At 45.1% G+C, this 14090-nt stretch overlaps 1 protein-coding gene across 4 annotated transcripts in view; it reads left to right on the top strand.

Annotated features, from left to right (window-relative positions):
- The window catches only part of casz1 (castor zinc finger 1), a 360461-nt gene that overhangs the window by 332226 nt on the left and 14145 nt on the right, over nt 1-14090 (top strand). For 2 of the 4 annotated variants that reach the window (XM_069918491.1, XM_069918490.1), the window contains 4 exons: nt 4635-4806; nt 8197-8345; nt 11600-11804; nt 12634-12879. In XM_069918491.1, the coding sequence (XP_069774592.1) occupies nt 4635-4806; nt 8197-8345; nt 11600-11804; nt 12634-12879 (772 nt within the window). The remainder of the gene's footprint in view (nt 1-4634; nt 4807-8196; nt 8346-11599; nt 11805-12633; nt 12880-14090) is intronic. The other 2 variants (XM_069918493.1, XM_069918492.1) reach the window with 1 other exon arrangement.

The following is a 14090-nucleotide window of genomic DNA, read 5'->3' as shown; positions in this document are numbered from 1 at the left end:
GTACTGTCTTGTAAGGAGTTTGTACATTCTCCCCGTGTCTGCATGGGTTTCCTCCCAATTTTCAAAACTTATGGGGTTGTAGGTTAATTGGTGTATTTGAGCAGCACGGGCTGGAAGGGCCTGATACTGTGCTGTATGTCTAAATTTTTTTAAATTAAAATTATAAAATTTAATCCTAAACAAAGGTTTAGTCTGTGTGGAGTTTGCACATGGTCACATGGATTCCAGTGTCCTCCCATATCCCAGACATGCATGGGTTGGTCGGTTAATTGGCGATGGAATTACCTTGAAGAAGGACTCAGGCCCGAAACGTCAGTTATATATCTTTCCCTCCTATGGATCATGCAAGACCTCCAGCATCTCTGTGTTTTCACAAGAACTGTCCATAAGAATTTGCAGGGGTGGATAAAATGGGATGAGTGTAAAATAGGAGCTCGATGACGAGTCAGTCTCCACGCTGCCACTCTGTCCTGACTCCAGGAAGAACCCAGTCAGGCTCCACATTGTTGTTCCCACTCCCAGTCTCTGGCTTCTTATCTGTCAGATACTAACAGCAGGACAAATCCCTTTGGGAGCCCTTGAGCCACTGAAAGGCGTCATGGAAGTTCTTCCATCTCCCTTTTTGCCCCGAGCACTCTGCCTGTGATTAACACAAATTCAGAGCAGCTTTTATATTTGTTTGCATTCACTTTAATTTGCGAAGAGAAATCTCCATCAGCTGCGGTTAGATTTATTTCTGAAGTTCACAGATTCCCTGAAATTGGCTTGAAGTGAAAATCCTGTAAATCTGAAACTGTTCACTGTCGTTCAACTGGCTCTAAATGGAGTGCTCTTGACTGATGAGTTTTGATCAAGAGCACATGAGGAGAGGTTCAGATGGCAACACAGTAACCAATCGGAGAGCATTGATTACACAGTGAAGGGGTAAATGCATCACCTGATCACTCCAACTCCAGCAGAGGACCAGTTCTTAGACTTGTAATCCAGACACCAGTGCCGTCACTAGGGTTGGTGTCACCCAGTGTGGTAACTCATGGTGTCACCACCACCCCCCCCCCCCACCATGGAACTTCTCCCAAACTAGGACCATACAGAATCCGTAGTAATGTTTTTTGTACTAAATGTCACTCATAAATTGTAATTTCTGTATTATTGAGAAAGATAAACAACGAGCAAAATTAAACCTTTAAATTACAATATCGTGCATACAGCCTCACATAGTTTAAATGTGATTAAAGTGAAAATTTGGTAAGAAAACAATAAAAGTTAAAATAAAAACATTTAAGAACTACATCAAAATTATGTTGATTTTAATGTTACATTTTATTGTTACGAGATACATTAGTTACAACACTACGAGTAATTGAGCAGAAACCTTTTTTTGATTTCTCTTCTTTTCCTTTATTTACTACTTCATTCTCAAAAATGTTATTGATCTTGGTTCACAAATACTAATGACCACAACATTGTAGCTAAAACGCCATAAAATTTGACAGAAGCAGTGACCGAAAACACCAGCAACAACGAAAACAACAGCGCGTGCAGACGGAACCACAAAGGGTCATTGTCATTAGGTAACAGTGACGGCTCTGACCGGAGCCCATTAGAAGGCTCAAAAAGTAAATGAGCATCAAGTTTCACCTTGTAGGTATATTGATATATGTCAGCTGGGCTTACGGAAAATGTTTGTGGTTATAACTAACTACAGGGATCTCTTTTATTAAAAATAATAAATTTCTGCTGAAACTCGGCACAAAAATTTTATAGGCCGTCATATTGGTTATGAGGTTGCAAAGGGCATAATAAACCTGATTGAAGATTAGTAGTGAAACGCAAAAGTCTGCAGTCGCTGTGATTGTCATCAGGGTATCAAGGGATATGGGGAAAAGGATGGAAAATGGAACTGGGTGTGAGCATAATTCAGCTTAGTGTTGAGTCACTGAACAGACTCAATGGGCCTAATGGCCTGCTTCTGCTCCTTTAACGTGAAAAACTGAAAAATTCCTGGATAAACTCCTTGAAACATTGGTTATATATCTTGACCTCCTTTGGATGCTGCGAGACCTGTTGGGTTCCTCCAGCATTTTAATGTTTTTATAAGGATTAATAATGATAGAATACAGAACAGTACAGCACTGAAAAAGGCCCTTTGGGCCACCATGTCTGTGCTGAACATGATGCCAAGTTAAACTAAATCTCTGCTGCCTGCACATGATTCATGCTCCTCCATTCCCTGCAGATTCATGTGTCTGTCAAAACGCTTCTTAAATGTTATTATTGTATCTGCTTTCACCACTACCCTAGGCAGCCACTCCAGGAACCCACCACGTTATTTTTAATTTTAATTCAGACATATGGCACAGTGACAGGTCCGGCTGCCCAAATACCCCAATTAGCTTGTGACCCCAATACATGGGTGGAAACCCATGTAGACACGGGGAGAAAGTACAAACCCCTGAAAGACAGCGTTGGATTAGAACCTGAGTCGCTGGTGCTATAACAGCCTTGAGCTAACTGCTATACTAACCATGCCGGCCTCTCTGTGTAAAATATTTCCCCACAGGTCTCCTTTAAACAGCCCCACGCACTCTCTCAGCTTCAACTAATGTCCTCTAACTCTTAAAACTGGGGAAAAGATTTTTGACCATCTGTCCTGTCAATGCCTCTCAAGACCTTATAAACAATTATCAGGACTCCCCTCAGCCTCTGACACCCCAGAGAAAACAATCCAACTTCCCCTCAAATCTGAGCAGCATCAGATAGCCCTCTTCTCTACCCTTTCCCAAACCTCTACGTCCTTCCTGTCATGGGGCAGCTAGAATTCTGCACTCTAGTTTAAATTTATAAATTTAGACAGAGAGGACAGTACGAGCCATTTCAAGTCCATGCTGCCCAATTTACACCCAATTAACCTACATCTCCGGTACGGTGAGAGGAAACTAGAACTCCCAGGAAGACCTATGCAGACTCGGGGAGAATGTACAAACTCGTTACAGACAGTGCGGGATTCAAACCCTTGTCCCGATCGCTGGCGCTGTAAAGGCGTTGCCAACCGTTCCACCCAGTTAAGGAGTACCAACAGTAAATATGGCATGGGAACAGGCACTTTGGCCCATTAAGCTGATGCTGTCCATCAACAACTTTCACACTAATCCCCACACTCCCAGCACCTTCTCCCTGCCCCCTTCCCATCTGATTGTGCCCCTCAACAATGCACGAGAAGCAATTTACATCAGCAAATTAACCCCTCAATCCTTGCGTCTTGTAGATGTGAGAGGGAACCAGAGTACAGGGAGAACATGCAAACTCCACCCAGACAGCCAGAATAGAACCTGTGTGAGGCAGTAACTCCACAAACTGCTGTCTCTGTTCACACTGATACAAAATGAACAATCAAAACAGATATTAAGGCAGTGCACCTTTGGGATGAATAATGCATGGTGTGTGAGATGGAGGGATCTTTAGATCCATGGCCCAACTTATTCCTAGTGTGGAAAATATATTTGGGAAATCCTAGCTTCATTACATGGGTTAGCATTGTTAGTTATTGGGCCAGCAAGGGTGAAATCCAATGTTTACATTATTTTTGACTCGAGAGCATTTGCAGTTGTACTGATGGCCCTGTCGCAGTGACCCTAATGGATTGCTCATTCCACGTGCCCTTGCCCAGAGTGATTTGTAATGGCAGCACCTGGGTGCAACAGAGCCTGGTCTCCTTCACTCCTCAGAATAAGGTCCAGACTGGAATGTTACGACCCTGTTACACAGTTCCAGCACACCCCAGTGTCACTCTACTCTCAGCACTGCAGTCCTGAGGTCAGAGATGACCAGATCAGAAGGTACTAGGTAGACCTTCCTGTGGAAGAGTAATTCAGCTGGTCCATAGGAGTTTAAGATATATTATGGATGTTTCAGGCCTGAGCCTGTCTTCAAAGATATTTTTCAAGAAAGCATTGTTTTTGCATACACTTTGAAGATGGGGTCAGGCCCAAAACATCGGTAATATATTTTTACCTTCTATGGATGCTACAAGACTGGCAGAGTTTCTCCAGCATTTTTGTGTTTTTACTACAATCACAGCATCTCCAAACTTTTGTGCTTCACTCAAAACAGAAGAGGTGTCCTATATTCTCAGGGTGGGTATTGTCATTATGTGGAATAGGTCACTCTATTTTGGGGATGCCTCCTTTGTCCTTCCAAGCGCCCTTTGAACCATTCAGCAAGGTCCTCAGACCCTACAAAATTGAAATGGAAGCAAGTGCCCCTAGACTCCAAGGGGACTGACTAAGAGAAAGTTAAATGTCTGGAACTGTTGTAAAACTCACCTGTGAAATATAAAAGTCTGCAGATGCTGTGATTGTCGTAAAAACACACAGAAATGCCGGTCTTGCAGCGTTCATAGGAGGTAAAGATATATCACCGATGATTTGGGCCCGAGCCTTTCTTCGAGGTATAAACAAAGAACAGGGAAAGAGACCCTGACCTGGTCAGAACAATGTGTGATCCCAGGAGTTGCTGCAGTGTGGCTGTTTCATGACGAGCTGAGGTCAGGATCACTAGGGGATGTGCAATGAATGTTACCGTGATATCAGAAGCTCGCTGCGATCCAACCAGGTTCTTCTCTTCCATTGCAGCAGTGTGAGTTCCGCATGAGAGGGCACTATCACTGCTTACGGCCGTTCTGCAACTTCGTAACCAACATCACCACGAAGCTGCCCTGGCACGTGAAGAAGCATGAGAAAGCCGAGAGACGAGCCGCCAACGGATTCAAGTACTTCACCAAGCGGGAAGAGTGCGGCAGGCTGGGTGAGAAACTGATCAGCCATTTATTTGACCACAGCTCGTACCCACACCAGAGCATCCCGAGGCCCATCGCGAGGGCCTGCTCAGCACATGACCACCTCCAGAAATGTCAGGGCAAAACAAAGAGGAGAGGCAGTCCTAAGACAAAAGGAACTCAGAGGCTGGGTCCACAGTTATAGTCAGAGAGAGCTGAAGGTGCAACAGGCTATCAAGGTGGCAAATGAAACATTGGCCTTCATTGCTGGAGGGATTGAGTCGGAGCAGGGAGGTTATGCTGCAACTGTAGAAGGTACTGGTGAGGCCACATCTGGAGCTCTGCGTGCAATTCTGGTCTCCTTACTCGAGGAAGGATGCACTGGCTTTGGAGGAGGTTGACTCCTATGTTGAAGAGGTTGGCCTATGAGGAGAGATTGAGTCGTCTGGGACTGTACTCACTGGAATTTAGAATAAAAATATAAAATTATAAATTTATAAGATAGAGGCTGGTAAGTTGTTTCCATTGGTTGGGGAGACAAGAATGAGGGGACACAGCCTCAATATTCAGGGCAGTAGATTTAGGACAGAAATGAGGAGGAACTGCTTTTCCCAGAGGGTAGTGAATCTATGGAATTTGCTGCCCAGTGGAGGCGACCTCAGTAAATGTATTTAAGACAAGGTTAGATAGATTTCTACATAGTAAGGGAATAATGGGATATGAGGAAAAGGCAGGTGGATGGAGATGAGCCTATCATCAGATCAGCCGTGATCTCATTGAATGGCAGAACAGACTTGACGGGCCAGATGGCCGACTCCCACTCCTATTCCTTATGTCCTTGTATCATTGAGAGGTGAGGGACTGGTGAAGGCATTGAAGTCAGTGGCTAAGTGCTGGCAGATTTAGTCAGCACTGATGTGGTGAGCTGAATGGCCTCTTTCTACACTAAAACTTTATTACAAAGGGGAGACACCAGAAGTTCATTGTGGGTTACCCTGGTCCTTGAGGGAATATCCTGAGTAGTATTGCTGTCTGTGGCCACTTCTACTGGTCTTTATAATTCACCCCCTCAGCTGAAAAATGTGGGGTCGTGCTTCCTGGGATGGTGACAAAAATACTCGTTGGTTTAGAATTTCCTCTCAGTGCAATGTGACAAAATGTGAGGCATCCTCCATCGTTGATCAGCCAGGGTGGCTGAGCTGTCCACACATGGCAGCATGTGCACACTCAGCGACTCCCCTCCATGTCGCTGCAGACTTGGCTCCTTGTCTGTGTGTAAATGCCTCCCACGAACTGAACCGGCATCAACATGGTCCTGGAGTGACCTGAACCTTCCACTGCAGTTGTCTCTTCAATTCCTGAAGAGAGAAATGCCCAGCTAGATTCCTGACTCTGTCTGGAGCATCCCGAGAACTTGGGTCCATGATTTCTAAATAGGCCTGCAGGTTCTGATCGGATGTTTCCCCGGAGATCTCATCATGTCACTTCCTTTCTCCAGCCCAATCAACAGCTTTTCTCCCATTTGGGATGCTTTGGCAAGCACTGAAGGTAGGCAAAGGAGAATTAATTCAGAGTTCACGACCAGATCCTGTTGAATGGTGATGCAGTTTCAGTGTCTACGAAACTTATTTCTGCTTCTCATTTGCATACTCATCCCAGATTTTTTTAAATTAACTTTTAAAAATTAAAATTCAGGGCGACACAGAGGGGAGTTTCTAAAAAATTTAAATTTAGACATACAGCACGGTTACTGGTCATTTCGGCCCACAAGTCCATGCTGGCTGATTGACATCCTATTAACCTACACCCCCGGTAAAAGTCCAACAGAAGTAGTGGTGGAACTGGATACATCTAAAACATTTCTAGGACAACACATGAAATTAAGGGAACAGAGGGATATCGATCGTGTGCAAGCAGCAGAATTTTATTTGGATATTATGTGGACGGAAGGGCCTTGCTCTAGTCAATGTTGCTCTCCCGACATTCTTGCATTTACCCTGCTTTTCAAAAGTGACTGTAAAATATTTTGCTGTCAAATGTACCTCAGCAATGCAGGCAGAGAGGGGGGTTGTGAAAGGTTGAAACTCAAACACATCAGAGAGGTGTGAGTAACAGGCATCATTCATGAGTGTCGGGAATTTAGGCGGCGCAGTTTACGCGATGCTGTTATGGCACCAGGTTCAAATCCAGTACTGTCTGAGGAGTTTGTATGTTCTCCCCACGTCCACGTCAGTTTCCTCCAGATCCTCCCACCGATCAAAAACATACCAGGGTTGGAGGCCATTTGGGCAGCATGGGCTTGTGAGCCAAAAGGACCTGTTAACATGTTGTCTAATCTGGGTCAGGAACTTGGATGGAGTACAGAAGGATGGGGGGGGGACCTCATAGAGGCATTTCGAGTGCTGAAAGGCCTGGACAGAGTAGATGTGGCAAGGATGTTTCCCATGGTAGGACAGATGGGCACAACTTCTGGATAATGGGTGTCAATTTAAAACAGAGATGCAAAACTTTGAGGGTCTGTGAAACTTGTTGCCACAGTCAGCTGTGCAAGTGAGGTTGTTGAGTGTACTTAAGGCAGATATTGACAGGTATTTAATTAGTCAGGGTATCAAGGGTTATGGAGAGAAAGTGGGGCTGAGTGGGAGGATGGGTCAGTTATGATATGAATGGCAGATCAGACCCGATGGGCCTACTTCTTGTGATCTTTGATACTGAGAAATTAATATTTTTCAATATCAAATGACAGCACTGTTGGAGTAGTGGTTAGTGCATGCTGTTACAGCACCAATGATTGGGCCCGGGGTTTGAATCCAGCGCTGTCTCTAAGGAGTTTGTACGTTCTCCCCGTGTCTGCGTGGGTTTTTCACAGGGTCTCCAGATGAAACAAACCAGGGGTTATAGGCTAATTGTACTGGAAGAGCTCATGGGCTGAAATGGCCTGTTACCATGCTGTATGTCTACATTTAAAATTTTTAATTAAAAAAATGTAATACCTCTGCAATGTAAGCAACCACCAAGACCTTTGGCCCATCTTTTCCGCACTGGGAAGGAATACCCAAGATTGGTTCACTCATTGGCCCAAGTACACACTCAGTTCTGCAGGCCACTGTCCGTCTGGTTTAGGAAGGATTGAACCCACAGTAGTCAGACCCAGAGGTGTAAATAGATACCCCCCTAAACCAAGCCAGTGATCTAGAGGCACAAAGGCCTTGACAATTGCCTTCAATGCACCACAGACATCAGTTTGCAAAAGCATTAACTCATTTTCCTCATTGAACGCAGTAAGTCTGTCAATGTGATGACACATCACGGTTGCTCCCATGGTGACGGGCAAGTTGCTGCATGATCAGTCCCACTCCTGCTTCTACGCGAGAGACAAGGGGTGCATTATTTATTTATTTATCTTTTGTGTCTTGCAGGCTGCAAGTACAACCAGGTGAACAGTCACTTTCACTGTATCCGTGATGGCTGCCTTTTCTCCTTCCTCCTTAAGCACCAGATGATCTCCCATTCTCGTAAGCACATGAGGAGAATGCTGGGCAAAAACTTTGACAAGATCCACAATCAGGTACCTTGCTAATCTGATCTTCACTTTTGTTTCATTTCTTCTCACCCACTGGAATACTTTAGTAATAAAAGTTATTTAGCTGATAACGTCTGCAGACGTATAACCATATAAAGCACAGAACAGGCCAGTTTTGCCCTACTAGTCCATGCCGAAACAAATCCCCACCCTCCTAGTCCCACTGACCAGCACCTGGTCCATACCCCTCCAATCCTCTCCCCTCCATGTAATTATCCAGTCTTTCCTTAAATGTAAATAACGTCTCTGCTTCAACCATCTCTGCCGGAAGCTTATTCCACATCCCAACCACTCTTTGCGTGAAGAAATTTCCCCTCAATTTTCCCCCTGCAATCTCAAACCATGGCCTCTGGTTTGAATATCCCCCACTCTTAATTGAAAAAGCCTATCCACGTTGATTCTCTCTGTCCCTTTTAAAATCTTTAACACCTACATCAAATTCCCCCCTCAATCTTCTACGCTCCAGAGAAAAAAGCCCCAGGCTGCTCAACCTTCCTCTGTAACTCAAACCCTGACATCCTGTCAACATTCTCGTGAACCTTCTCTGCACTCTCTCTATTTTGTTTATATCCTTCCTATAATTCGGTGACCAAAACTGCACACAGTATTCCAAACTTGGCCTCACCAATGCTTTGTATAATTTCATCATAACATCCCAACTCTTGAATTCAATACTCCGATTTATGAAGGCCAACATTCCAAATGACTTCTTCACCACTCTATCTACCAGAGTATCAACTTTGAGGGTTCTATTTACCATAACTCCTAAATCCCTTTGTTGCTCTGCATTCCTCAATTGTCTACCTAATTAGATTTGCCTTTCCAAAGTGCAACACTTCACACTTATCCGTATTAAATTCCATCATCTATTTCTCAGCCCACTCCTCTAGCTTTCCAATATCTCTTTTTAAAGCTACGGTAATCTTCCTCACTGTCCACAATACCACCAAGCTTTGTATCATCTGCAAACTTACTTATCCAATTTACCACCCCTTCTTCCAGATCGTTAATATATATATATATATATATATATATATAACAAACAATAGTGGACCCAGGACCGATCCCTGAGGAACTCCACTACTCACCGGCGTCCAATTTGACAAACAATTTTCTACCAGTACTCTCTGACACCTCCCATCCAACCATTGCTGAATCCATTTCACTACCTCCTTATTTATACCTAATGCCTCCACCTTGTAACACCATGCTTAGAGAAAGTTAGCAGGTCAAACAGCAAACTTAATATGGAACCTTAGAACATGACAGCACAGAAATAGGCCCTTCTAGTCTTGCTGATTAATTTTTCTGCCTGGTCCCACTGACCTGCTCCCAGTCCATAGCCCATCGTCCTCCATGTACTTGTCCAAATTCTTAAATGTTAAAATTGAGCCCACATTCACTACTTCAGCTCGTTTCACACTCCCACCATTCTGTGTGTGAGGAAGATCCCCCTCATCTTTTCCCCATTCACCTTTAAACCATGTCCTCTGGTTTGTATCTCACCTACCCTCAGTGGAAAAAGCTCCAGGGAATAAAGTCCAGGCAACATTCTAGTAAATCTTCTCTGCACTCTTAACAAAGATAAAGGTACATGACCAATGTTTTGGTCTGAGCCTTGATGATGGGGCTCAAGCCTGAAACATTCATTATGCATTTTTACCTTTGCTATATAAAGTCCAGGTATTCCCCAACTTACAACCTGTGCAACTTGCGTCCATTTCAAGATACGACTGGTCGGTCAGAACGAAATACAGACATAAGATGAGGTGTACCTGTATGCTATTTGACCTGCTGAGTTTCTCCAACATTGTATATTTATGTATTTAACCTCATGGATAACTTCACTGGACAGTGTGATTTGGGGCAGGAGAGAGAGCTCAGAGCCTCAACTACTGAATTCAAATTGAAGGACCATCAGGAGGGCAAAACAAGAGGGGCAGAAAAATCAGGGAGGTTGCATTACAAAGATTGTTCAAAATTATCCCATTCTTTGCATTGTCACCTTAGCAGCAGCCCTGCCATTCTGATGATCTGGGCTCCCGAAACCCCAGTCAATGACCTTCCTTTCCATTTGATTGCTCTCTTAATCCCAGAGCGTTGGGATCTTGTGTCCTTGCGGCCCATTTTGTAAAAGGCACTCACAGGAATCATGGGTAGCAATGGTGGATGGCGATTATGCACCCAAATAATTGTCCCATGCTTGAGAAGGTGGTGGAGAGGACCATTGTGGCCATCGTGGCTTAAAGGTATAGCTAATGGATTAAGGTAGGACAGCAAGATGAAAATTTTAATCTTATGAGAAATAATCTGCAAGGAGCTATTCAAAAGAATGATCTTGTTGACAGTTGTTAAGAGTTTGAGGACCAAGTATCCATGGCACATAGTCCTTCATTTGGGCTAGATGGTCTATGAGGTGCACTGTGGAAGGAACATAGGAACGGCAGCCAGCATCCTGGGGGACCCATCTCCTACTGGACACACACTCTTCTCCCTCCCCCTGTCGGGCAAAAGGCTTAAGAGTGTGAAAGTGCACACCAACAGACTGAGCAGGTGTGTAATCCCTGCAGCCATCAGGTTCCTGAAAGAACCCCAAAACAGTGTCTCACGCTGCCCTTACTTGGTGCTAATTGATCCTCCTTTTTATTGTACTCTGTAAGTTGTACACTGTTAGCCTGTTCGCAGAAGAACCTCTCTCCGTGCACCAGGTGTCTTGTGACAAATGAATGTAAATTTTAACAATGAGAAAACAGAACTGTCCTTGGACCAGGTGAACAGGATTCCCGCTGGACGAGGGGTGGATGGGGAGCTGGATCAATGTTCTTTTATTGTCATATAATAAACATAGAAAATGTAACATATATGATACATATTAACTTCTGCTTGGTGTAGAGCAGACAAGAAGTTGCTATTAGCAATGCCCGGTGCCCCTTACAGTACGAGACGAAGAGAGTCACTGAGTGTCTGTGGATTCACCTCTAGCAGCTGTTGACAGCTCCGGATCCAACCCTCTGACACGATCAGGGAGCCTTCAGCACTGAGGGGACTGGGAACCCTTTGTGCCCTCAGCACCCCCTTGAATCCTGGCTCCAATACCTAGTCTCCAGCAGCCTGTGTGAGTCACTCAGACCTTCACTGATCCACTCCCGTGACTGCCTTCTGCTGTGGGATGTCCACGAGGAAGATCCTGGCCCCAACTCTGCTCGAACGTTACCCCTCACCCTCCTCTTTCTCCACAGGGTTCCAGAGCCGACACCTCCGGGAACGTGGCTGCCACCAGTGGCTCCTCGGCCGTGACATCAGCATCCAACGCAATGGACATGGAAACAGACGAGGGCATGGACTATCCCACAGCTACCAGCCCAGCCGGCCTGTCCTCTGAGTCATCAGCACCAGACCGCAGCTGCACCAGCACACCTGTTGGAAACGAAACCTGTGCAACAGGTAAGGAAACCACCCTTCACACCCTCCTCAGAGTTTAACATTGAATCAGGCTCAAAATTGTCAGGGTATCTTTGTCCTAAGTGAGGAATTTACACATACAAGGTGAAGTAATAAAAACGACTCAAAAAGGGTTGGAAATTCCAATGGGTCAGGCAGCGAGTGTGGGGAGGGAGTAGTGACCGTTTCAGATGGGATGATGTTTGGAGCAGGTCTGTGTCAGTGAAAGGGAGAAGGGAGGAGAACGCAGAGGCCTTGGCCATGAAAGAACCCAAGTGCGGAGGAATGGTGGGGGTAATGTGAGCTGAGGTGCACATTTGTAATTGGGATGGCCAGTCTCAGAGAGGCCAAGAACCTCCCAACACCAGGAGGAGATTTATTTATCAAGCACAGATGTGTCTATCTGGATAGGTGTCAATGGGAGGCCTTTGAACAGTCAGTGACAATCTACCTGTGCAGAGATGCAGCCATAGACGAGGAGGTGGGAGACTGGGATGAAGAGAAGCAGAGAGTAGAACATTAAAAAGAGGAAACGAAAGTCACCATGAGGAAAGGTTGGGAGAGAGGGAATGAGAGCAAGTCACAGGATTCGAAGGGGGGATGAGAGTGAGGAAGGAGAGAGATTGGTGTATCAAAACCTTACCGATGGTGCAGTGATAATGGGGTGCACGTAGACACAACCTGCCATCAGTATAACTTCCACAGTGGTGACTGTGACTGGTTTAAGTTGATCATTTTTAATGCTTCTCCATTTTCATCTATTCACTGTGGTGCCCACCTGTGATTTCGTTTTGTTTTGTTTCTCCTTCTGCTTTCCCGAATATTCCTTTAGGCTGCCCGGTTACTCCTGCTGTCGATGCTTCCTGCAATTTACCTTCATCCTTGCCACCAGCCTTGTTCCGAACCACCCATTCTTCACTGCCATTCCTCCTCTCTCCATCCTGTCTCTCACACTCTCTGCTCAGCGCGACTCTTGGATCCGCCAGGAACATTGTCATGCCAACCAGCACGCCCAGTCCGACCTCTGCTGCTCCCACTCCGATTAAAAGTGATGTCCCAATAGTTCAGGATGCTGCAGGTACTCATAACCAAGGTTTAACCACTTAAAGCTAAACTACTGAAGAGCTCTGGTCAAATGTAATGGAAATGTGTTATTAATTGATTCTGTCAGCTACAGTCAAACGTACAGCCTCTCCCTGGTCTCAGGGAGCTCATCAGAGGGGCAAATAGGCCTTTGTTCAAGTTCACATTTATTTTCATATGTACCAAGATGCAGTGGTAGAGGTTGTTTTGCGAGCACACCAGCTATCCATCGCAAACGTAGTAAAGTGCAGAGTTACAAAGAGAGATCATTTGGTTGAGAAAGGTTGATTGGAATTGTTTTAGAGTGACAAAGGAATCCTCCTTGTAATTGTGCAGTTATAGGCTTTGATGAGAGTGGTGTACTCACTGACGTACATTCCTTAGAAGCAGGGCGTAAAAGGTTGGATCTTGGACTGAGAAGAATGAGGGGCATCACTGAATACTATCAGGTGCTGAGAGAGGTTCCCCCCCCCCCCCCCCCCCACTGGGGAAGTCGTGATATGAAGAGGGCTGTAAATCTTTGTAATTCCCACCCAAGAGAGCTGCATCTCAACAGATGTTCAAAGCAAAGATCAGGAGACTTTGGGTGTTGGGGATCAGACTGGAATCGAACAAGCCACATAATTGGACAGGATTTTTCTAAACAGAAGTAAAACATGAAAATCTGCAGACACTGTGGTTGAAGTGAAAACACAGAGAAACTCAGGTCAAACAGCAAAGGTAAAAATACATAACATAACCAACGTTTTGGACTTGACTCCTTCATCAAGGAATGGAAAAATGTCAGCAGGCATCTGCACAAAAGATAGGGGGGTGGTCACAAAGGCAGGAGGTGATAGGTGGGGGAGGAGGGAGGGGAGAGGAGGTTAGCAGTAACTGGAAACGTCGATGTTAATGCCATCCGGCTGGATAGTGCCCAAACAGATGTTGTTCCTCCAGTTTACGGGTGGTTTTGGTGGGACAGCGCATAAGGCCAAGGACAGACATGTGAGTATGGGAGTGTGACACAGAACTTGAATGGCAAAATAGATAAAGGAGCTGAATTATCTCCTTCTTCTTTCCTCTTAAATCTATGCAATAAACTTGCCTCAACATCTCTCTGTGGTAGGGAATTCAAAATGTTCACAGCTCTCTGAATTGCTTGGGTAGTGGTAGAATATGGGGAGAATTTATAGGGACATGCTGATTGGGATTGATTGGTAGAAG

The sequence above is a fragment of the Narcine bancroftii genome, chromosome 2 (genome assembly GCF_036971445.1).
Source record: "Narcine bancroftii isolate sNarBan1 chromosome 2, sNarBan1.hap1, whole genome shotgun sequence".
Classification (NCBI taxonomy): domain Eukaryota; kingdom Metazoa; phylum Chordata; class Chondrichthyes; order Torpediniformes; family Narcinidae; genus Narcine; species Narcine bancroftii.
The sequence above is the reverse complement of the archived record's forward strand: the minus strand, read 5'-3'. Positions and strand labels throughout refer to the sequence as shown.